Source organism: Miniopterus schreibersii, assembly GCF_964146895.1.
Source record: "Miniopterus schreibersii genome assembly, chromosome: 4".
Taxonomy (NCBI): domain Eukaryota; kingdom Metazoa; phylum Chordata; class Mammalia; order Chiroptera; family Miniopteridae; genus Miniopterus; species Miniopterus schreibersii.
Genome location: NC_138105.1, coordinates 87,083,505 through 87,109,711, shown reverse-complemented (window position 1 = coordinate 87,109,711; position 26,207 = coordinate 87,083,505). Strand labels below are relative to the sequence as shown.

General features: G+C 34.8%; 1 protein-coding gene across 4 annotated transcripts in view; it reads left to right on the top strand.

Annotated features, from left to right (window-relative positions):
• CLINT1 (clathrin interactor 1) overlaps positions 1-25,667 on the top strand; it is a 52,482-nt gene extending 26,815 nt beyond the window's left edge. The window contains exons 4-12 of one of the 4 annotated variants that reach the window (XM_081135063.1): positions 86-194; positions 1,163-1,327; positions 3,861-4,038; positions 7,305-7,551; positions 9,576-9,645; positions 16,349-16,423; positions 19,946-20,238; positions 22,435-22,585; positions 23,939-25,667. In XM_081135063.1, coding sequence (XP_080991189.1) covers positions 86-194; positions 1,163-1,327; positions 3,861-4,038; positions 7,305-7,551; positions 9,576-9,645; positions 16,349-16,423; positions 19,946-20,238; positions 22,435-22,585; positions 23,939-24,285 — 1,635 coding nt within the window. In that variant the 3' untranslated portion in view covers positions 24,286-25,667. Of the gene's footprint in view, positions 1-85; positions 195-1,162; positions 1,328-3,860; positions 4,039-7,304; positions 7,552-9,575; positions 9,646-16,348; positions 16,424-19,945; positions 20,239-22,380; positions 22,586-23,938 lie in introns of all 4 variants that reach the window. The other 3 variants (XM_081135062.1, XM_081135065.1, XM_081135064.1) reach the window with 3 other exon arrangements.
• The last annotated feature ends 540 nt before the right edge of the window (positions 25,668-26,207 follow it).

Below are 26,207 nucleotides of genomic sequence, written 5' to 3'. Positions count from 1 at the left end.
GTTGGGATTGTTTTTTTTTAACCATTTACCAAAGCTTTACTACTATTTATTTTGTTAAATCATTTGGTGCTTTGTATTTTTACAGTCCTTGCTGCTCCTGGCTTACCTCATAAGGAATGGATCAGAGCGTGTTGTTACAAGTGCCAGAGAACACATTTATGATTTGCGATCCCTGGAAAATTACCACTTTGTAGGTGAGCAATAGAAAAACCTTATAAGCAAATTAAAACAGTAGTTGGAGTTGTCAGTCACCTGAACCAGCTTAGAAGCTTCTCCGCTCTAATTAGAATGTGACTGTTGCTGGTTGTGTGACGAGTGCAGAATCCAAGACGTGGGGCCCTAGAGTATTAATTAGTGAAGACAAGAACTTGCAGAAAAGACTGGCTAATAACAACAGAACCAACACAACATGAGTGTTCGGGTTTATATTAAAATATGCACTGGAGACTGGTCCCCTGTGGTGTCCATAAAGGAATAGCTTTAATCATATGGGAAGAAAAGGTTAGAGCTCCAAAACACACACATCTGTTTGAAGCTGGGGTTTTTTTTCCTCCCACCAAATAATATTTACTGTGCAGAGGCAGCAAGGCCAGAGTGTGTTTTGAATGGGAAAGAGGGTATAGCTTGAACCACATTTCATTTTGTAGTGTACCCCAGTTGAAAGCACTTTAAAAATGCAGGTTTTCAGCTATACTAAATTCCCGTAATTAGTGTTTCCAAACTTGTATTGGGAAAACCAAGGCATATGGGTGCCTTTCAGTCATTAAATGCGAGTTTTAATGACCGAAATGAGTTTTGTTTTTTGTTCTGTTAAAATACCATTGAAAAAGAAAATAGCATTTGTGGACATAAGTCCATTTCATATGGTCATTAGTAATCCTCCTTAGTGGGTCTCTAATTGATCTTGCATAGCACTGCTACTTATGGTCCTTTATAGTTCACCTTTACAGGCTCTTACAAACCAAAATTGCATCTCAGGCCTTAGAATTTGCTGATGAGGAAGTGACAAATTTTAACAGTACAATTTGCCTCTTTTTATTATTTTAAAATATTGAAGTTGGTTTCTTATGTTAAAATTTTCATGCCTGTTTTTTGTGTTAAAGGGTTTGATACAGATTAACTGAATTCTTAAGGTTTTGTTTCTCCCTTACCATCCTCACAGATGAGCATGGCAAGGATCAAGGTATAAATATTCGCCAGAAGGTGAAAGAATTGGTTGAATTTGCTCAGGATGACGACAGGCTTCGTGAAGAGCGAAAGAAAGCAAAGAAGAACAAAGACAAATATGTTGGGGTTTCCTCAGACAGTGTTGGAGGATTCAGATACAGTGAGTATCAAAACCAGACTGGCTCCTAACCATCAGTCTTGGGTGAATTTTAAGAATCATTGAAATATGAAAGACCAAAATGCTATTTTTTTACCTTTATCCTCAACCAAGGACATGTTTATTGATTTTAGAGAGGAAGGGAGGAAGTGGGGGCCGGGAGGCATCAGCCTGTTGCCGTCCTGTATGCGCTCCAACTGGGGTTTGAACCCCCAACCTTGGTATGTGCCCTGACCCGGGATCGAACCCGCAACCTCTTGGTGTAGGAGACGATGCTCCAACCAACTGAGCCACCCGGCCAGGGCTCCCACGTTTATTTTTAATGTGGTGACATAATTTGCTTAAAATAGATCATGAGGTGCTTGGAACAGATACAGAAAATAGCTCTCTTCCATAGCATGTCTCTTTGGACTCATTCTAGAGCTCTGGCCATCCCCTGGTCACTTTGTGTACACACAGGCCAGTGCTGTGTATACTAGCAAGCTGCATATTGGGGCTCTCCGACTCCCCCACCCATATCTGAGTTTGTTTATATTTGGATTGTACTGAGAACTCATCATTGGAACTGTGGGAAAGCCTTCAATTTCTTATCATTATTACCTATGAAATAATATTTTCACTCCTTTGCTTTGCTTTCTTTCCCACAAAGAAAAAATCCTGCTAATTAGCTGTTAGAGGATGTTTCTAAAAGCAGAAAAATGTCTTTTACATCTCAGCATCACATAAAAGTGAATTTTTGAATTGGGCAAAAATATTTATATTAAATAAATCATGTAAATATGTTTTGGAGTTTTTATTTGTTTAAGAAGATAAGTTTTTGGATTATTTGCCCAAGTAGTTATTTTATTCAAAGTAGCTGGAGCAATTTAATGTGTTTTTTAGTAGAAATTGCTATTGGCAACTCATTTCCTCATTCTACTTTCTGATAATCCTCTTTTTGACCAGCACAATATATAATTAGGTAAATTTAGAAGGTTGAATAAGTTCTCCGAACCAGTCACAGTGAACTAATAATTACAGTATCTGCAGTAGAGACAGAGTTGAACATCCAGTGTTTGTGTTGCATTCTTTTACAAATTATTGTCCGTAATGTATCTGATTCAGAGACTTAACTAATTAACTTTAACTATATATTTTATTCATTTTCACATCAGATAATGGCTTGCCAATATCCAGTATCTGTGGCACAGATTTAGTATGATATCTACCACACTAATCAGTTTAGTTTTCATACACTTTCATTTTTCTGGTAAATTTTTCTTTCCCCCAAAGTCTGGTTTATCACATTGCCATTGAAATGTGTGCATTATTGGAAAACCACCATTTTTATAAAACCATCCTGGTTTAAATTTTATCTAATAAACTTTACTTTTTCACGTTCTGTTTAAGTTGGTGGTCACTTTGAGATTTAGTAGACATATTTTAAAATCCTCTAGCTCTTACAGAAAATTTTGACTTTGCAGTTTTAGCCGGCAGTTCAGTAAAATGGTTTTATTCAATCTCCAAAAGACATGTATGCCATCAGAACTTGTTAACCAAAGTTTAAAACAAAAGCTCTGAGCCACACTGGATTATTTTATTTCTCATTGCCCTTCCCCTTTCTCTCCATCCTGCCTTAATTTTCAATATTTTCTTCTTTTTAACCTTATGTGATTTTTCTGTACCTTCTGTCTAGCCTCTTAAGTTGAGTTTGGATATGGACAGGGAAATGGAAAAGTTCCCTTTAATGCCTATAATTCCTTTCTCTCCTTTGGACCCCAAGGTCAAAGAGTAAAACAAATCTTGATGTTTTGGGGGTTTTTTGTTCATTGCCATGATCTATGCACTTCACTCACAAATTCACACTGAGGCTCCCTAGGTTTTGCCAGTCCCAGCATATGTTTGCTGTGAACTGCTTGAGCATATTTCATTATTCCAGCCTGTGTAGCTTTTGGTAGTTAGAATATTCTTTTCTTTTTACCGTAATTAAAAGACGCTTTCTCATGTTGTGAAGTCCATTGAGTTATCTAGTTTGATACTAAGGAATGACATTTATGAGTCTTTACAGCACATTTGGGACATGTAGCATTCAAAATGGTGTTTCCTATAGTTTGTGTTTTAAGAGCCTTTGCTGTCCAGTACTTTTCTAATAATTGAAAAATCCTTATGAGACAGGAATGAAATATAACTCATTACATGACTTTTATAAAAACAAAAGGATTTCCATTTCTTCTTTGCGTATATAGCCTGTGGTGGTCCTTGTGTTTTTCTCTACTCCTTTCAGCAGTCTTTAAGAACTTCCTGACAATGCTGTGCTATGCATTAAGGTTGTGTAAGTTTTCATAAATAAAAGCTTTTGAATCTGCATTCCTGCCACTTAATGACTGGCACTACATGCTGTGCCTTGCTGTAATTGTGTTGATTCAGCACTGTGGGAGCTTTCTGTTTTCCTTTGAAAACTATTTTATTATGAGGAAAAGCTTCAGAAATAAAAACTGTAGACACCTTTTGAACTTAATGTCCTTAGAGTTGCTTCTCTTTTAAATGCTTTATATAGGTGAAAGATACGATCCTGAGCCCAAATCAAAATGGGATGAGGAGTGGGATAAAAACAAAAGTGCTTTTCCATTCAGTGATAAATTAGGTGAACTGAGTGATAAAATTGGAAGCACAATTGATGACACCATCAGCAAGTTCCGGAGGAAAGACAGAGAAGACTCTCCAGAAAGATGCAGGTATTAACACTTTGTATTCTGGGTTTCTGGGAGAGGGTGCTAAAGTTATGCAGCTGGTTTTGTTTTGGGTGTTATCATTATTTGAGGTTCAGCTTTTTTTCCTTTTTTTTTTTTTAGATTTTATTTTTTAGATTCCCAGAAAAATTGTTCATGAAGTACAGAGTTGTCATATTAACACACACAAAATTTCTCCTGTTATTAACATCATGCGTTAATATGGTTCACTTATTAACAATTGATAACCAATATTGATATATTACTAAGTAAGTCTGTTGTTTGCATTAGGGTTCACTGTGTTGTGCAGTTGACAGATACATAATATCCACCATTATAGAACCATATAGGACAGTTACACTGCCTTAAAAATGCCCTGTGCAAAAATCTGGAATGACCTATGAATCTGCATGTCATCCTTGTGCATGGGTCATGCTAACCTTTTAAGCTGTATTGTTCCAGTATTACTATGTTTGTTGCTGGTAACTGACCGTGCAACTGGTTTTAAAATGCTAGATCAAACATTATTTGAAATTAGTCCTGACATACTTATCATGTTGTCCGTGTCCATTTATTTCTAAAGTTATCACATTTCCTATATGTTTTTATTCAGGCTATTTATTGTCCTTTTTTTCCCCCAATAAGAACTTCCAAAGCTTATTTTTCATTTGGGCATCAGATTGAAATTTAACTCCTCCTGTGACATTTCATTATGATTCTGTGCCAGTGTGTACCAAAAAAAGAAAATCCGAATGGATTTTTGGACTAAATGTTTTTGAGTATAGACCTGTATTTTCATAAACTACATTTTCTAATGGTAGAACATTTTTATTTCATTTTATATAGAATACTTGGAATAGCATTCATTTTTATTCTACCGACCAATATAGCTATAACCTAGTTTTTCTGCCACTTAAAAGAGCAATGTATGTAGCACTTCTTTTGCAAAGCAAGTTTTACAAGACTTTTGTCATTTGTGCCTCATAATATTTCTACTAGATAGGCTAGAGAAAGGGTTTTACCATTATTGTATAGAAGTAAAACCTGAGGCCCATTCAGGCTGTGTGGAACTTGCCTAAATTAACAATGAGTGAGGGAAGCCTTCAAGTGAGCTCTTGTGACTAAGTACTGTCTCTTTTTTTTCTTAAAAAATATTAATAATTCAGACTTACGGGTTATCGAAAGAAAATGTAAAAATATATATATAATTTTTAAACTATTTAGATTTTTAAATATTTGTTTAGTGTCTTTTTAGTGTTTCCTTATGTATTAAATCCCTGAAATTCCTGTCTTTTTCAAGACTATTTCTGGAATATGATCTTTGAAGAGCTAGAATTTATTTTTAGTCCTTTGAATACATATATCTATTTTATAACTACATCTTTAACTCTTATACTGAAATAGTATGTATATGGAAATAAACACTAAACTTTGGGAAAAGGTGCCTACTTCAAATATTCTATGCAGTTTTTCTCTCATTAATGGTCTTGTGGCTTGCATGTTTACATTTTTGTTTTGGTTTAGAAAACATAGTGGCCATATATTCTGTTGCTATTTCCTAGAGAAGTGTGGGAATCAGGTAGATAGGCGGGTTAGACATCTCGTTCTTATGTTGTTACTTTCCTTTCCCTTCCAGGCTCAGTTTCTTTCTGTAATTTTGTCTTCTTTTTTTTCTTCTTTTTCTACTTCGATTTTTTTCCCCTATGTTGACTCTAAGACAGGATCTGCTAGAGTTCCTAAATCTTTTATATAGAGTATTCAAGTTTAAGAGTGAAAACACAGTGTGTTTTATTTATCATAGTAACTAAAGGGCACACCAGGGATTTTACATCTTGGAGTATCTGTGAGGGAAGAGTAGATTTTTGGACAGAGTTGCATGTGACCTCTCTGGCATGTTACCAGAGTCTCAGACTTCTTGGTTCATTATTAGATTCAGGGATTCTTGAACCTAGATCAGATATGAGGCTTCCATTTCATTGTTTGCTAGTCAGGTTTATATTATCAACTTGTAAAGGAGTTACCTTGTATTGAAATAAAATTGGACATCAGAAAGGTTAAGAAATTTCTGTTTTACTTATGGGACTGATGGTGGGAATCTTCAGGTCATTTGTGCTGAGAAATTACATAGTGACAAGGACTTTTAAACAATCAGAATTTGTAGATTCCCTGAAATGCTTACCAGGTAAAAACAAATTTAATTCCTTTGCCGTGTGTGGGAGGCCATTCTTCTTGATCCTTTTGATTTATACAGATTTGGAATGAAACCATTCCAGTGTGTTTATATTTAAATAGAAATTACTTTAGATTAGTCTGATTTAAATTGCATCAGTAATAATAATCATAGTTTTAAAGAGAATTTTAGGTATTTTATTTAAGAATATTTTAAAATTAATATTTATAAACCATCTACTCTAAAGTTAAGTAATATAGGTAATGGAACATATTTCAGGTAATTTCTCTCTGTGTCCTACTTGCACCAAAACAAAACAAAAACCAATGCTTTATTACTGGAGAACAGACTAGCACTGGCATTTATAAATTTTTTCTTTTGCACTGTTAAAAAAAATTTTTTTTTTGACTCTCACTGAAAAATTGTTTCAGAACATTTTAAATATATTTTTTCTGTAAAGCAGTGTAAGAGTTTGATATGCTGATACTATTGTAAAAAAGAGCACAGTTGTTGTAAAGTGTATTACCTTATAGGTTTCTGTATTTATACATTAGTGTTTAATCATTTTAATTCAAATATCATATTTAAAAGGTATCCATTGAAATTGGAATATTTTTTTATGTATTACATTAGTATATGAGAGTCAGTGACAGTATTATGTTACATAAATGGAACTGTAGTTCCATACAGTTTATTTCAAGAAAATGGTCATCACATGCAGATGTTGGAGCTCCTAGGGTCTCCTCTGTTAATTCTGATATGGTGATAATTCTGTTATTTTTAATTAAGCTTTAAATCTGTAATAAATAAGCACTGGAATTATTTCCAACATTTTTTATTTGTACACATTTATGTAAATACCTCTTTGTAGCAGTGTTTTAGACTTACCTAGGGAATTTGTCGGCTTCCCACTTTTGCTCCCCAGCACACACACGTCATTATTCAGGTAGCTTAGGTAGCATTCTGTTGATCCCTGTCAAATAGTCAAAGTGTGGAATTTTAGAGTTACTGTATTTGAAATTCTCTAGCTCAAATCACTGAGGACTCCATTTAAAAATAATCCCTAGTCTTATTATTTTGCTTTATTTTTAATATCTTTTAGCGACAGTGATGAGGAAAAAAAAGCAAGAAGAGGCAGATCTCCCAAAGGTGAATTCAAAGATGAAGAGGAGACTGTGACGACAAAGCATATCCACATCACACAAGCCACAGAGACCACCACAACCAGGCACAAGCGCACAGCAAACCCTTCCAAAACCATTGATCTTGGAGCGGCAGCACATTACACAGGGGACAAAGCAAGTCCGGATCAGAATGCTTCGATTCATACGCCTCAGTCTTCAGTTAAGGTGGGAATGGCACAAATTTACACTTTATACACAGTTTCATTCTTATAAATTACTTTTAGAATTACTGCATTAGTAGGCTTGGGCATTTCCAGGCAATCATATTAATTATAGATCATCTGACATGTATTACTCAGAGTCATTAATAATAAGAAATCTCTTGGGAGGAAGAAAGCGGTCCAATTCCTGAATGAATGTCTGCACTTTCTCTGAAAGTAGAAATAACACTCTTGGTTCATTTGGGAAAGGTTGTGAATCAGAGTATAGTACATCTGTTTCCTTCTAGACACACCTCTGGTTACCAAGTACAACGAGATTCACGAAGGAAAACATGGGAATATTTGGAAGTTGTAAGACATGACAAAAGAGGACCAAGTGGATATATTGGGGAAATGGTCTCATTTAATAGAGATGGCGCCTATAAAGGGAAGCTGATTTGCTTGGTGTTCACTACTGATCCATAGCAGCACTGACTCTTGTACCTTCCTCACTTGTTTTTCATTCACCACAGCAATGGAAGTCCACCTACTAGATACTTGGCCACAGGCTAGTCTTTTGGATAGAAATCTGCCAAAGAGGGAGATTTGTCCCAAAAGGCTAAATTGTTCTGTCACTCCCCCTACTAGTGTTTGCTCATCTTGTGTCTTTGCATCAGAAGTAGCTAAAGCTAGGGAAAACATTTTTCTAAAGTATCCTGCAAATAATAGGTGACTAAAAATAAAGCCTGTCCAACTTACTGTTAAGAACAAGTACTGTGTCAACTTTTGCCAAATATCTTCTGGTGTATAATTTCACCCATATTTGCTTTTTTTTTAGTTTGATGAAAACCTAATAATTAGGTTTATAATTGAACTTTAATTGTAGTTAGAGAGGGAAGTGCTGTGAATTCTTCCTGGTCTTAGATTTCCCCTGTTGTGGATATAGTTATCTTACTGATGATGGCTGTACAGGATCTGGTAAATAGTCATAATTAAAACCCAAATACATGATGGCTGTTATGTGAAGAATTCGTTAAGGTTGCATGAAGAAAATTATCCCAACTCTATATTTTAACAGTAAATTGGACTTGTATTTTAAAGGACTTTAAATATCGATTTGTAGTACAGCCTGAATATGTCACTCTGCCATAAATAGTTCATATTTTTATTTTGTTTTCACTACAAGAAAAGTTTAGAAGGTCAAAGGTCTTGAAAAGTTTCTCAACTGTTGCAGATCTCTTTCAATCTCAAGGCCTTTTTGAACCATGATTTAGTATTTTAATCTTCAAAGCTCAAATTAACAAGTTAGCCTAGGAACTCAATGTTTCCCTATTGCCTAACAATTCTGTTCTCATGTAGCGTGTACGTATTGAATGTACAGCATATGCTTCAGAGTGCTCGGCACTATGGGGAAGAGAAAACTCATATTACAATTCCAGACCCACAGTTTAGTTTGGGAACTAAATATCAAATAATTAGATGTCAAGGCATATCGAACAACATGGAATTGTACTGACTTAGATGGTATGCAAACAGTAAGTGTTGCTAAAGTTCATAGAATCATAGAATTTTAGAGACAGATAGGATCTTGGCCTCTAACCCAGTATATCTCAGACATTGTTAAGCATTGGAATTATTGAAGGAGCTTTGTAAACTGTACAGGCCAAGATTCCACCTGGGCAGTTATGACTCATAATGTTGTGATGAGACTGGGCATATGTATTTTTTAATGCTTCTCATGATTCTGATACATAGCATTAAGATTTGAGTGGAAGGTATGTGCTCCAGAGTGAAAAGCAGTAAGAAAAAATGAGTTAGCGAAAAAAAGAGTGGGGATGTTACAGATTTTACAGTGCTGGGAATAGAATTACTTAAATATACTATCCATAAGGATTTCAGAGTCACATCTGTTTTTTCAGAAAACTAAATATACCCCTATTAAGATAATTACAGGTATCTGTGTCTAAGTTGGAAATTAGAGTAGAGCAGATTTAGAAAAAACAGTCGAAATTTGTTCTCTAAGTTTATTAATTCTTTGTGTGTTTTCAGACTTCGGTGCCTAGCAGCAAGTCATCTGGTGACCTTGTTGATCTGTTTGATGGCCCCAGCCAATCAACAGGTAAGCTTCCCCATTAGCTTTTTCTCTTTTAGTAACCTTGGTTTAAGAGTAATTTTTTAAAATGTCAAATAAAAGGTGGAGTGAAAACTAAAATTTTTTGCCGTGGATTTATTTTTAATATGAAATTAGTGAGCCTTGACCATTATTTAGGGGGGATTATCCAGGAAGAAGGGTGCTTAAATATTTGACCAATAATTCAGTAATCCTTAATTTCTTTAGCACTGAGTATTTGGGGTCCTTTGCTTTCTCTATAAACAAAATGTACTGCTCTGCTTGTGTTACTGTCTTTTGCTAAAGATTCTAATTCTGGTTTTCAGCATCAGCCATGCCTAGAGTTCAACAAGCATTTGTTGAACCAGACACAGGTCCAGGTGTTGGAGGTATAATGCTTAGTAAAACGGAGTTCTTGCCCTCATGGGAAAGTCAAGCGGTGGAAGTACAGCAATCATTAATCAAGAGTCAAAAGTGTTTTCTTACTTAAAAACATGCAGAGTGCTTTTGAGGAAAGGAACATTCTATGAAAGTAACTACCAGCCTGACGTATTTTAAGGGGGCTGCAGCAAAAGAATAGTTTGCCAAGATTTTCTCAAGATAGGATTAGTGATTTGTTCAATTTGATTACCACTATATGCTAGATTTTGAGTAATTTCCTATGAATTATTTTAAAGAAAATTGATGTTTTAGGTTACATTCAGTGATAATGGAGTTCTAATGAACTCCCATGCTACAAGTCAAACAGCTTAAGAAATAAAACTTCTCTTTAAAGACAGTCCCAACCTGTTTCAAGTTCATTTCATATTAAATTGTAGATGGCAAGATTGGTATATAAGTAATATGCAAAGTAAGTGTACTGTCCCTAGTTGTGTGTAATGATTTTTTAAAACTGTGTTAAAATTTACATTAGTGCCCTGATGGCGTGGCTCAGAGGTTGAGCATCGACCTAGGATCCAGGAGATCGTGGTTCGATTCCTTGTCAGGGTACATGCCCGGGTTGCGGGCTGGATCCCCAGTGGGGGGTGTGCAGGAGGTAGCTGATCACTGACTCATCATTGATGTTTCTATCTCTCTCCCTCTCCCTTCCTCTCTCTGAAATCAATAAAGATTTTTTTTTTTAAACTTTACTTTCACGTCTAAGTGGAAGTCTGTGATGGAAATCACTTCATTAATAGTTAGTGTAGCACATGTAATTAATATAAAGTCTCCTGTTATTTTCGTCTCCTTGCCTGCTATCATAAAGTTCTTGGATTGGGAGTGAACCTCATCGGGTATATGGTTCAACCTAGTTTCTGAAATTCTTTAATTCCCATCCCCTTTTTTTCTGTAACTGTAAAATGTCCCTAAAATTATTCTTTAAACTCTATTTAACTGTCATGCACAAGGTTACAAACAACTACATTAGTTTTTTAACAATTTATGTGCTTTTCGTATGTTTAAGATTTTAACTGTAGTATTAACTGGCAGTTAGCATGTATTCCCATAATACAGACGTAGGGTCATAGAATATCAACTGGGACTTCCTGGCACGAAATATTAAAGGGCCCCTTTTGTGCATCTGTGGAAAGTTTTAATGGAGCAGTCAGAGAAGAAATAACTAGGAAGGGCAAGATGAGTGAATGTAACTTCTTTCCTCCATGATTTCAAGATTGCTTTGAACAGAGGATCATTAAATACCAACATGCTTCCTTTGCTTGGCAAGAAGCCTTTGAGTGATTTTTCTTCTCCAGTGCAAACAGTAGATTGATTAAATAGAAATAGCAATTAATATTAATACAGTAATTGAGACGAACCTTGGGAGGTCTCTTGCCTTAATGTTTATCTTAATATTCTCTTAAAAAACAGCTGAATGTGGGAAGTCATATCCTATTTGAAACAGTATGTTTAACCAGTTTGTGCAGACTCCTCCAATCAGTACATAAATTTTGTTACCCAAAATCTCTAAATGTTTTAGTAATACATTTGAAATTGAATTCAGCAGTGAAAAAACTGGACATTAAATCTTTAGCACCTACACACATGAGAAAATCGAAGAATCTACCATGTTAGCCTTGCTCTTCGGTAGGCCATTGGGTGTCATTTACCAGATGGGCCTGTGCTTCTAATGGAACCATCGTGCACATAATATGGACACGAACCATAAACCTAAGCAGATATGGCATCTGTACTGCTCGCCAGATAAATATCTCCTCTGGGAAAATGTTTAGATTTTCTTTTTTTATATATGTTATATCCTTTTTGTTAGCAGCTTCAAAAATAATATGTGTGGTAAAATCATTGTAGAATATTTACCAGTTTTCAAAATATACATGTTAAACCCATTTATCAAGGTTTACTTGAGACTGTCTGGATAAATGTCCCACTGTGGTGGTGATGTTTTAAAATCTGTACTCAAATGGTATTTTGATGGCTTTTACATGTAGGACATTTCTAAGTAAACATTTTTAAATGAATAATATTTTCAAGTTTTTATAAAATAAGCCAATTACAAATAGAATGCCCCAAACTATTCCATTTCATTTTTAAGTATATCTCACTTTAAAAGCCCATGTTATCTCCTTTGTCCCTTTGTAAATAAGGAATTTAGGTCATGGTTAACATACTATTAAACAGGTTATTTCTAGTACAATAAATTATGTTGAAGAGAAAATACACCATAGTGGGTAGACACTACATGACTTGCATATGTTTTTATTTCTTTTTTTAAATTAAAAATTTTTAAAGATTAAGGTATATCAAATCCAAAATGCTTATTACATTTACATTTGAACTCACTGCCTGTAACCAGTAATCACTAAAGTTTGTTGAGGATATTTATATGAACATGAATCACTTTGTTACATCCTTAATACATCAACTTATACATTAGAATTTCCTGGAAGTTGTCGCTAGTTTAATCCAAGTTTACAAAAATAAAACGTTTAATATATTCTCTTTTCACTAAAACAGTAATGCTCATTCTAGCAATTTGATGGAAAACAAGTGAGTCACAAGTTAGATGCATAAAATTAACTACTAATTTTGGTGACTATTCCTTCTTAAAATGCATTTTCTGTGTGTTCATTCAGTGTATTTTAGTATTTACTGTGTGGCACATCTTTTCAGGCTTCTATTAAGGATTTTTTTGTTTTTATTTTTTCGTAAACTAAACTACTCTTCAACCAGAATCTCATGGCCATTTCCTTACAGATCAATCATAACTCGTTCATTCATGTCTGTGTCCATGTTTTAAATTGGGGCGTTTATTCTTACTGGCGTTTTAAAGAACTTCTTACATATATTAATTATTTGTGATATATTTACACTTTTTGTCATTTTAAAAACTTTTGTGTTAGAATTCTTTATGCAGAAGTTTGTTTTTCTAATGTGATCTAGATTAAATTTTTTGTTGAAGCAAATTTCCATTTGTAGTTCAGCTATATTTTTTCTGTTCACAGTATTGCTTTGGAAAATGCATGTTCCCAGCTGGTGATTGTAAATAACCTCCTTGCTGCCCTGAAAAGGCAGATGGAAATGGTTCATTTATAATGACAGCTCTCATGTGGGAATCTTGAAGGATAGCTCTTGCTGTGAAATTTAGCAGTCTTCCACATGCAGCAATTTTTGGTAGACTTTTATTTAAATTCCCTTAGATAGAAGTTATCTGGGGAAATGCTTAAGTATAGAAAATTTCTGTTGAACTTAAGGCATCAGTATGAATAACATCTTGCATATAGGTATGGAATAGTCCCTTCTAGGAAAAAGAATTTTCCTAAGTGAAATAAAGAGATTTTTAAATTTTAAGGTAGTTTTCAGAGCTGAAGATCACATTGTGTGAAATACAAGTAGAAGCATAATCTGTGGCACTTCAGAAGATGAGAAAAAAGTTAAGTTATCTTTAAGGAAGGGTAGCTTCTGTTTAGTGTGTGCTTTTTTTTTCTTTTTTCTTTTTAAATTTTTGTTTATTGATTTTTAGAGAGAAAAAACACATTGATTTGTCATTCCTCTTATTTATGCATTCATTGGTTTAGTTTTCTATGTGCCCTGACTGGGGGTCAAACCCACAACCTTGGCATATTGGGATAACACTGGAACCACCTTAGCTACCCAGCCAGGCCACGTTCCCATTCGCTACTCCCAGTGTTCTTAAATTAGTCCTGTTGAAATCAAACTCCCTGGTAGTATAGATGGAGAGGAGTAATATTTGCTGTAGATATGCTATGAACTTAGTATAATTTCATTTTAGGTGTTAGAAGGTAGGACAATAGAATAACCAAGGTAGGTAATTACCTAAAATACTACATTCAGGATATGACACAAAGAAATGCCTTAACCTAGTTGGAAGCTGTAATCCACAGCACTCAGTGCTTTTATCTGCAGCATGAATTTTCTTCGTAGTCCAGACTGAATGGGATCTGCAAGTTCCTAACTCGTTTGGCAGAAGTTGCATACTGATGCTTGCATGGAGGAATTAAAGTAGTTCCCCATTTTCAAATCCCGTAATATTAGAGTAAATGGTTAACTATCATTTTGTTACCTAACAGTATACTTTGATCAATATTTTGGACATGAAGAAACATTACAGAAGACAGCTTATGAATATTAAGCAGCAACTGTTCGCAACACTCATTTCCCTGCTATTTTTTATTAATATATGTGCCTGTTTAAGGAGTTAAAAATATAGGTCATTGATCTTTTGTGCCCCTCATCACATTTTATCATGATGTATGTACCTATAAAGAAGAGAAGAACAAACCACTGTGATATTATCCTTTGGACAAAGCAAAAGTAGATGTACAAGCTGTAGTGTTGATAGGAGTGGAGAACCTTAGCCTTGGTGGGAGGGGGGTTAGGTTAGTTCATGCTGAGTGAGGGTATATGTGAATATATGCATCTTTAATGAGGTGAAAGAATGAAGAATTAGTTATGCCTGCTGATAGTTGACTACAGTAAATGTGCATTAAAAAGAAATAATAAATACACATGTACCAGAAACTGATTTGTTCCTTTTATTACTGCTGGCCATTTATTAAGAAGGGGAGATGGTTCTAGTTTAATTAACCCAGTTGAGTGTAGCAGATGGGGCAGAATGTCTTGCAGCGATAAGACAATTCAGAAATGGCACCAGATGTTGGAAGCTGTCCCTGGTGGTGTTTGAGTGCAGCCCAGATGTTCGAGTCCCACCTGGCTAGTTTCTAAGCACTGCAGGCTAAGCAGCTGTGATGTAACCTATATAATGTTCACATAACACTAAAAGCACCATAATTGAACTGCTGCTCTAACTTCTAGGATTGTGACTCTTAAGAAGTGAAATCTTTAAGGACAAACAAAAATAAGGACAACTATTTAAGGTTTTAGATCCTTTGGCTGTTGCTATTTAATTGATAATTGGAGAGAAATGGAATATTAAAATTTAATGTAATGTTACTGTTCAAATTGTAGATAAAAGGAAATATCCTTACCCAAGTAGTATTTACAAATAAGAATGAATTTGTATGAGAATGTGATCTTATACACACAGAGATTGATTTGGTTTTCACCCCTTGAATACCACTTTAGAAGTAGCAAAGAGCTGTTACTTTTTTCATGTAATAAAAGTGCAAATATTTGCTTGCTCGTGGAATAAACTAAGTTTTTTCCCTTTTATTTTTAAAAATTTCAAACCTACATAAAATTTGCCGTAGTTTCTTTCTCTCTCTTTAGTTCTTTTTGTTGTTTTATTGTGTACCATTTGTTTACTGTGTTCTATGTGAGAGAAAATTGCAAACATGATATTTTGCCCCTAAAATGCTTTGGCACTTACCTTCTTACAAGGGAATTCTCCTTTATAATCACAATATAATTATTATACTTGGGAAATTTAACATTTAAACAGTATTATTGTCTAATAACATACAGACTATAAACATACAGACCATATTCAAATTTCCCTGGTGTCTCAGTTATGTTATTTCAGGATAGCACTTTTTTAAGAAATTCAGAGTCCAATCAAGGATCATGCATTTCACTTACCTGTCATGTTTCTTTAGGCTCCTTTAATTTAGAGCAGCCCCAGTGTTTTTTGTCTTTTATGATGTCTACATTTTCTGAAGTCTTATGAGTTTTTACAGAATGTCCTCAATTTGTATTTGTCTGATTCATTCTTCATCATTAGATTCGGGTTTAACATTTTGGAAGGAATTTCTAAATGGGTGACAATCGCCTTTTCAATTCCTTACATTATTGGGCCCATGAATATTATTTTGTCATATTAAGTTTGATCACTTATTTAAGTGGTTATCCATCCAATTTCTCCATTGTAAAAGTAGCTTTACCCCTTTGTATTTACTAAGTAGTCTGTAGGGTGATATTTCAAGATTATGTGAACTATCTTATTTCCCAGCAACATTTTACCCAGGTTTTAGCATCCATTGAAGATTCTTACAAAAAGCATAATTGGCTGGATAAATTGCATGCCTATGTTATGTTCGTGAAATGTGAGGGATAACTTTAACCACAGTTGTAGTGTAGATTATCCTACTAGATACAGAACTGAGGAATGTAAGAGTCTGTGGTAGCTTAAAGGGAACATGACATGAAAACCTAGATCAACAAACTAGCTTTTATGATGGGTCTGGGCCCTCTGATAGTGGGTATTTTTTAATTGTGGTGCAAAAATGGCTTCCTGAAATTACTGTCAGTTTTTCTGTGGTTCCAACAGTTTAACTTCTTCCTCATACTAAATTTCTAGGAGGATCAGCTGATTTATTTGGTGGATTTGCTGACTTTGGCTCATCTGCTGCATCAGGCAATTTCCCTTCCCAAGGTATGATCCAATTTGATTGATCAGAAATCTAGGGGCAGTGAAAAGGTTATCAAAACAAAACAACTCCGCCCTGGCCTGTTTGGTCCTGGGTTCAATTCCGGCCAAGGGCACGTACCTTGGTTGCAGGCTCGTGCCGAGGTGCATGAGGGAGGCAGTCAGTCCATGTGTCTCTCTCACAGCGATGTTTCTCTCTTTCCCTTCCACTCTCTGAAAAGCAATGGAAAAAATATCCTCAGTGAGGATTAAAAACAAACAAAAAACCCTCCCTCCCTCCAACATCAGCTCCTTTTGCCCATTTTTCCCTCACCTGTAGAATTTATTCAAAGGTATATTATTGGGCCAGTGTCTTAATTGTGCCAGATGAATTAATTTGGTTACAAACCACTCAGGTACACCTAAATAAAATTGTTCTTACTCATAAGTAACTCCTATTTAGTTTTTTTTTTTTTGGTTGGGGTGTGTAGGGAGTACGAATAAGCATAAATCTCATTTTAGCAGCAAGGGTATTGTGGTTTATGTTTAGCTTATGATTTTCATGAGTGAAATTCAGGGACCTTAGGTTTGAGCAGACTATCTTACTAAAATCCATTTTTTTTGTAATTTGGATATCTTAAGAGCATTTCTATGAAAAATAACCAAACTTCATTTTGACACATCCTTAATGAGCAGTTGAGAACATCAGGCAAAAATTCCTCACTCCATGTTAGGTTAGAAGTAAAAAAATGCCCTAGACTTACTGTGGTGATTGTTTCACAATAAATTCAAATATCGAATCATTATGTTGTATACTTAAAACGAATATAATGTTATATGTCAATTATACCTCAATTTTTAAAAAGGCAAAAAAAAATAATAATAAGCCAACATCCAAACAGAATTTACGTTTAAACATCAAGGAGTAAGGTGAATGGCTTGTCTTTTTTTTCCCTTTTTTAATTAATATAAACTTGTATTCTGTTTGACGTTGGCCTTCTTTTTTTTTGCCTTTTTAAAAATTGAGGTATAAGTGATTTTTAAAAATGAGCTAACATGAGGTGAGACAGGGAGGAAAGATGTAATTTAACTGAATTAGTCTTTTTACTCATTTCAAGTAGAGTTATCTATTAAGTGGGTTAAAATTTGTATTTAGTGTGGTTTAGGTTTGTAAGGATTTAGGAAGAAAGAGGCATAGATTTTAACGTGGTTTGGAGTTATTTTGACAGCCTACTTGTGTATATTTCAAGTATTTCCCAGAAACCAGAGTTGTGGAGTAATTTAACTGCTTCTTTTAGAAGTGTAGTTATGACTTCTATGTAGTTTTAACTGCTTCTTTAACCCACTTAATAGATAACTCTACTTGAAATGAGTAAAAAGACTAATTCAGTTAAATTACATCTTTCCTCCCTGTCTCACCTCATGTTAGCTCATTTTTAAAAATCATTTATACCTCAATTTTTAAAAAGGCAAAAAAAAAAAGAAGGCCAACTTCTTTAGGCAAATCAAAGTGGAAGATAAACATTGCCCTAATTTTACAGATTGCCTGTGTAATTCTCAAAGTTCTTATGTATAAAAGTTGCCTACTATGCAAATCATTCAGGTGTTAATGTTGCTAAGTGATACATCTCTTCATCTGTATGAATGTGATTAATATAACTTGATCACCATTACGCAAGGGGCTGAAATGGTTGCAGCAATGATTAATCATTTCTGAACAATATATGCCACACTAGAAATATCTTCCATCCATGATTAATCATCTCAGATAAAGTTTTCAGATGGGGCAACACACTTTGCCCCAGTTTCCTTTTTATTTCTGCTTTATATATCAAGCAAATAGAAAATCAGCATAAAGTGTACCTTTATCCAACAATCTTCCTTAAATTAGTTTAAATTGTTTAATATATACAACTAGTTGTAAACTCTTTAATTCAGTCTCTTTTGTAAAGATCAGAGACATGTTTTAGTAAAAACCTGAGGTGATGAATGATTAGCCCAGTTCTTGTATTAATTTGTTGGTAGAGCTTAGGGTTTCTAAGTAAATTATTTTCTCTTTTGAACGTGCTTACATTTTAATATGGTAATAAAGAATATAATATTAAAGACTTAATATTGTTCTTTTGCTGTTTAGCATAATGAGACACAGTATTGTAGTGGTTGGTTACCTTTTCACCTAGGCAAAATTTATTTCCAACTTGTAAGTGAACATGGAGTGCAAAGAGATTGTTAATTACCTTGGAAATGCATACAATTTACTTTCAGATGACAGGTTATATGTAGCTCTTTCTTCACCTTTGTTTTTCAGCTTCCATTAATTCATATTTTTCTATTTGTCCCTTTCTTAAAGAAAGGTTTATGTACTTAGAATTGTGTTTTAAAGTATCACTTGCCTTTATACCTGTGTTCAAAAATAGTTAAGATTATGTATGAAGAATATATAAAGCTTGACTTAAACTTTTATATGGCATACCTGAAGGAATGAGAGTGTGATGTCTTGCTCTCTCATCTTTTCACAATTATCCCAAAGTAAAAATAACAAACCTTAAATGGCACTTACTATATATTAAATTATTTAATCTTCACAACCTAGATTTTTTTTTTTTTTTTTTTTAAGTGAGGCACAGGATGGTTAAGTAGCTTGCCCAGGGTTTCACAGCTATTAAGTTACAAAATCCATACTCTTAAACACCAGTCTTTTAATTAACCTGTTACCAATTTTTATATTATTGAATGCTTTAAATCTTAAACTTGCTGTAATTATACTTTGGAGTGTAGTGATAGTTACCTTTCTTTTTTAAATATTAGCATGAGTTCCCCTCTTAAGACTATACCCCCACTTTTTATTTAAATAAATAGAGTGGAACAGTCCTATTTGAAGCAAGCAATGTACCGAGGTCATATATATCATGGCTGTCTATAGCCCTTGTATTATCAATGGGGCATGGTCAAATGGGTGAGAACCTCTTACCAAATTTATTAACCCTACTTTCAATTTTTTTTTTCTCCTTTTCTGCTTTTGTTTCATAAGTTTAAGAATTTGGGTTTTATTTACATGATACGGTATATATTGTAGTTTGATTTCTCTTTGAACCTTTCCAAATAACAAATGAATAAAGTGAGTTGGATTCTCTGATTTTACTGAGTATCTCCTTGCATGAGGATTCTGGATCTCCTGGCAAAAAGTTTAACCAGTTTGGAGTTTTTGTCTTGCTTTTTGGGGTCTCAAGCTAGTTCATATTTGTTTAGCTGGAACCATATTTGATATGCAAACTTATGTTGAAGGGAAGTTTTGATTATACTTTCTATGTGTCATCCCAGACCTGCTAAGAGATGGATTTTACTTTGTGGGAGTTTTATTTTTTCTTTGTCACCTTGTTAACACTCGTGGAATATTCATGAGAAAGAATGATGTCCAGATGGAGATGGTACCTGCAGATGTTAATCTGGATGGACACAGATCAGCTCTAATTTGTTTCAGTTTGTAGATTGTTATATTTGTACTATGCACTTCAGACAGTTTCTTACCCTTACCGTTCTCTTTCTCAGTAACTGCAACTAGTGGGAATGGAGAGTTTGGTGACTGGAGTGCCTTCAACCAAGCCCCATCAGGCCCTGTTGCTTCCAGTGGTGAGCTCTTCGGCAGTGCCTCACAGCCAGCTGTAGAACTTGCCAGCGGCTCACAGCCAGTTTTAGGCCCATTTCCAGCTGCCTCAAATTCTTCAGACCTGTTCGATCTTATGGGCTCATCCCAGGCAACCATGACATCTTCCCAGAGTATGAATTTCTCTATGATGAGCACTAATACTGTAGGGCTGGGTTTGCCCATGTCAAGATCACAGGTGAGTTGTCTGCCTCTCTTGGAAATTGTGATTCATAATCTTTGAGATGCTCTAATCTAGTGGTAGATTAGCATAAAACAAAAATAAGCAAGCTATGAGTAGATAGCTTTTGCACATTGCATTTATCTTAACACACTTTCCCCTGGTATAGTCATTTGAGTTCTAGAGCGCAAGCCTTCCCACTCATCTTGTAGTCTGTGCAAAGCCAAGCATGGTGCCTTGCACAGCAGCAGCACTTGCTGAAAAATTATTGAATTAATTTTAAAAATGGTATTTAATAGTTTTTAAAAATTGTTTTTAAAAAGAAGGAATAGATAACAAGCATACCTTACAGGTATTGCAGGTCTGGTTCCAGACCACCACAACAAAGTGAATATTACAGTAAAGCAAGTCATGAATTTTTGGTTTTCCAGTACACTTAAGTTATGTTTGTACTATATTGTAGTCTATTAAGTATGCATTAGCACAATCTCTAAAAAAAATGTATATATCTTAATCTAAAAATACTTTATTGCTAAAAAATGCTAACCATTGCCTAAGCCTTCATTCAACGAGTCATAATCTTTTTGCTGACAGAGAGTCTTGCCTCAGCATCGATGAAAACGCAGTATCTGCAAAGTGCAATAAAAAGAGGTATACCTGTATTGGCTTCACCCATGGCCAGCATTCACTCAGTAAAATCTCTGGTCGTGTTCTTCAAGCCTCACTTACTAGTTGCAGTCATTGTTAATAAAGAAAATCATTCCCTGAAAAATGAACAGCGTTGTTCCATGTTCTGGACCTGCTCTATGTTGTATAATGTTTATATAGGCTTTTCTTTCAACTCTTATTTTCATAAAGGGAAATTAAAATTGGGAGCTTTTGAATATACTTTTTTATAGTATATTCAATCTAAATTACCGAATACTAGCTTAGAATTTGAAGAAGTGTAGGGTTTGTAGGGTTGGAGTATTATATGTCTGAGTTGTACCAGGAACTTAATATATTTATTTATTTTAAATATATTTTTACTGATTTCAGAGAGAGGAAGGGGGAGAGAGATAGAAACATCAATGACGGGACAGTCATCATTGATCGGCTGCCTCCTGCATGCCCCCTTCTGGGGATCGAGCCCACAACCTGGGCATGTTCCCTGATGGGGAATCGCACTGTCATCTCCTGGATCAAAGGTTGACGCTCAACCGCTGAGCCACGCCCGCCAGGCAGGAAGTTACTATTTTTGATTGGAAGTTACTATTTTTGATTTGTGTATGATTCTAATGACTCATTTTAATGTGTAGATTCTCCTCTTTGGGGTGTAGGATGAAGGAAGAGAAGAAAGAAGCAGAAGGTGACTGCTCTTTATAATAGAAATTAGATCTAACGTTAAGAAAATGGACATGAAAGCCACACCAGTACTATTAAATTGAACTGTGCACCATTGAAGCAAGCCCAAGCCAGTTTATTTTCGAGTTTCTTTTATATGATCTAAGCATAAAGCCAATCTCATTTGCAACCTTAGTTACAACTGTGTTGTGACTCTTTCCATCTTTAATTATTCTTCCTATTGCTATTCCGTCCCTCTTTTATGTTCTTTTCACAGTTATCCTTAGTAACTAACAGGCACCTCTGCTGCTTTCTCCCAGATTTCTTCTTTCTCTTGAATTGGTCCACTTATATCAAGCTCCACTAGTGTTGCTCACTTTAGTCAATAGACATGGATAGGGAGCAGGGAAATAGCGTGATATATATATGAAATACAATTTGCTGTTTTGATTTTGCTTTTTATAACATGAGAAATCATATCCTGAATTCCATTTTGTAAGAATAAATATTCTACTTGTATATTTCCTTAAAGCTATACTAACCTGAAGTTGGTAGTTGCCTTGGGATGGGGGCTTCTAGACTTTGCATAATGGGAAGATAATTGTTAGTGTAAATATGTTCTCTGTTTCCACCCCAAACATGATTTGGACTTCTAACTTTTGAGAAGTTAGTGATTCAGGATATTGAACACCTTAGCACAGAACATTTGTGGTTCTTTTTAGTTTCAAGAGTTTATTACAAAGTTTAGTATATATTTGGAGTTACTGTGATCAAACTGCCATCTGATATCTTTGTAGAGTGGATACTTAATTTTTAGAGCATTTTTCTATTTTCCAGCCTTTGCAAAATGTTAGCACAGTGCTGCAGAAGCCTAATCCTCTCTATAATCAGAATACAGATATGGTCCAGAAGTCAGTCAGCAAAACCCTGCCCTCTACTTGGTCTGACCCCAGTGTGAACATCAGCCTAGACAACTTACTACCTGGTATGCAGCCTTCCAAACCCCAGCAGCCATCACTCAATACAATGATTCAACAACAGAGTAAGTTGCTGAGAGACTTGCCATTGCTTTGTGTGCATAAAATCTTTTGCCCTTATGCCAGGATTGCTTCAAGCTCTGAATAAAAATATATAACACAAACTGTACTAAAGACAACTGTGTGCTCACTTAAGATTTTTTCAAATAATACTTGTTATTCCTCCTGTCACATTGAATTACTTTGTATTCTACTCTTGACATGATAACACTGTATTGTGAGTTTTGGGAGCCTTATCACTAAAATAAAAATATTTGTGGTAGAAAATTTTTCAATATATGCAAATATGACAAGGATGCAAACATCATTTGCACTCCATAATCCAGGGAATAATCACCATTAATTCATATTTTTTCTCTTTTCTGACTACAGGAGTGGGCAAAAATAAGTTTACAGTTTGTATGGAAAAACACATGCAGGTTATGATTATAGTGATACAATATGGAAAAACATATGCAGGTTATGATTATGTTTCATGTACTCAAACTGTAAACCTACTTTTGGTCACCCCTGTATTTTTAATACTTGAGATCATTCTGTCTATATTTTGTTTCTTGCAGTTCTCATTCAACATTAAATTATCATTTTTTTCTGTGTTGAATATTCTTAAGAAAAAATTATTTTTAGATCTTTATAGCTATCCATCCTACCAGTTTACAGTTCCTCTATTATTGGTTATTTCAGTTGTTTCCAGCTTTTTGCTATTAAAAGAACTCCATAATTTTATTTTATTTATTTATTTTTTAAATCTTTATTGATTTCAGAGAGAGGAAGGGAGAGGGAGAGAGAGAGAAACATCAGTGATGAGAGAGTCATTGATCAGCTGCCTCCTGCACACCCCCTACTGGGGATTGAGCCTGAAACCTGGGCATGTGCCCTACTGGGAAACTAACTGCGACCTCCTGGTTCATAGGTTGATGCTCAACCGCTGAGCCACGCTGGCCGGGCCATAATTTTATTTGTATAATTCTTTGTGCTTGTGATTTTCCCCCCCTTAATATTCTAAAAATAGAGTGAGTCAAAGGATTTAAACTTTAAGACTTTTGATAAAAATAGCTCTTGACCATTTGTTAGGTTGGATTGCACAATAGATTTTGTAGGAGTGATTTTATAGTGCCTCATGTTTTCCCCCAGCCCACTCTTACTGTTTCCGCATCTTTGGGAAGCCAGAGCTAACAGCCGCTGAATATTTCTCAAGAGTAAACAATGCAAGTTAATTGACTTCTCTTGTAAAATCACTAAAAGAATTTTATTGGAGCTTATAGGTAATGATGGTCAGGAAGATTGTATTATTTTTCTGCTCTATGAACCTAAGAATTCAGTGTGGTAAAGTTCTTTTGTCTCTTTTCTTCTGGTAGATATGCAACAGCCTATGAATTTGATGACTCAAAGTTTTGGAGCTGTGAACCTCAGTTCTCCATCAAACATGCTTCCTGTCCGGCCCCAAACTAACCCCTTGATGGGGGGACCGATGCCTATGAGCATGCCCAATGTGATGACTGGCACCATGGGAATGGCCCCTCTTGGAAATAATCCGATGATGAGCCCAAGCATGATGGGCATGAACATGAACATAGGGATGTCAACTGCTGGGATGGGCCTGACGGGCACAGTGGGAATGGGCATGCCCAACTTAGCCATGACTTCTGGAACTGTGCAACCCAAGCAAGATGCCTTTGCAAATTTCGCCAACTTTAGCAAGTAAGAGATTGTAAAGGAGCAGATTGAATGAAGGATTTTTAGTGGTGCAGATAGGTGATGTTGGGATGGAAAATGCTAATCAATTCCCCTCTTATCAGTTAATTAAAATAAACCTATATAAAGAACCAAAAAGGATGTTTTATAATAGTGAAATATCTAGTATTTCAGATGGCCAGGCAAGGGCACTTCAGATGAGGCAGTCAAAATCATTTTTCCCAGTGAGATTGACCAATGGGGTAGTGAGACCATTGAAAGAAAGCCTTTATAAATTGAAGAGCCCGTTTTAACATCATTTGTGGGAGGACTGCAATAGGGCTGAATAAATATGTTTGAATCTCTACTTTTATACTTTTATTTTCCTGAGGAACTTGATTTTTCTGTCCCTTAATCACCTTGTCATAATTGGATCTGTTCCTTTTACTACCACTCTTGAGCCCATATATGAAATCATTAAAGTTGGATGATCAGTTTTTTATAAAAAAATATATTTTTATCCAAAAAAGGCATACATATGTGATTATGGCTAAATCAAAGGTAACTGGAATGTATATACTTTTGCTAATGTTCCAGCAACACTGCTATTATACTATCCAAATTTTTATTGTAACAAAACCTCTTTAAGTAATTGGTGATACCTATGGGACTTTCCCCATATCTTCTGCTATAATTATCCTCTGCAGAACTAGGAAAAAATTTTTTTCAGGACTGCTCTATGGTTTCCTTTAAGAGAAAAAAAACGAAACAAAACATCTCCAGTATTTTTGCTTGTTTTTAGCAGTCATTATTTACAATTTGCAGTGATTAACTTGGCAAGGCTTCCTTCCGTGTTTGTCCCTGTAGCCACCATTTAACAGCAAGAGTCAAAAGAGAAAAATATTTATTTTTATTTTTTTGATGTCTTCAAAAAATTGGAAAGGTAAAAATCCATTAGGACCTTAAGTTAAATATAAATGTTGGAACTCAACAATGTTGGCTTTTAGATTTTATACAGTGTTTGTTTTGTTTTGGTTTCAACTGTATATAATAAGGCATTAGCAATATGGTTCCAATAGAGAGAAGTTAAATATATATTATTAAAGGAGACCTGTAGCAGTCAAAGATTTTATTGATTTAATGACAAATAAAGGAAATTAATTAAAATGTTTTTGTTTTCCTGCTGTAATTCTGCATTAAGCTCACATGAGAAATCATGATTCTAGAGTTTGGAATGCAAAATTGTTTCACCCTCAAGTTGGGAATATTTTAAAAAATAAATACTATAATATAGGTATCAAATCATTACCTCCCACTTTGTGTTGAAATTTTTTTATGAAATTGATAAACCTTGTTTCCATTGTAGTCATAATGTTCTGTTATATATAACATTAAAATGTTCGTTAAAATCAATGTTGAACTGCTTTTTCTTTCATTCTGTTAGACATTTGAGACTGTTTGGGGGAAAAATAATTATAATTTGGGCAAAGTAATTTTTATAAATAATTTAAAATTATTTAATGACTTCTCTATTTTTCTTATCAGACTCTACTGTTAGGAATTAAAAATGAAGCAGCAAAGATACCCTGACCCGCTCCATTCTTGCTAATGTTCCATCTGCAACGTTTCTAATTAGGCAGAAATTCATGTACTTCTGCTAAGTGGTAATGAAAAGTGATTCATTTGCTGAATAAGAGATGAGAGAGTGTAATTAGCTGACTGCGGTTTTTAATCTTTCAACAATTCAATGTGTTTAAATTAGTTTCAAAGAATAGGAGCTTTCAAGTGTGGTTACTTCAGAGTAGTCAAGCCAGGCTGGTGGCAGTATGGAGAGTTATCTTCACTGATATTTAAAACCCATCATCTTAAATGACTTTTCTATAAATTGAGAGTTATAGCATCACCTTTTATATGGTTCTTGGAGGAAATAAATATTTTGTTTCTAAACTTTTG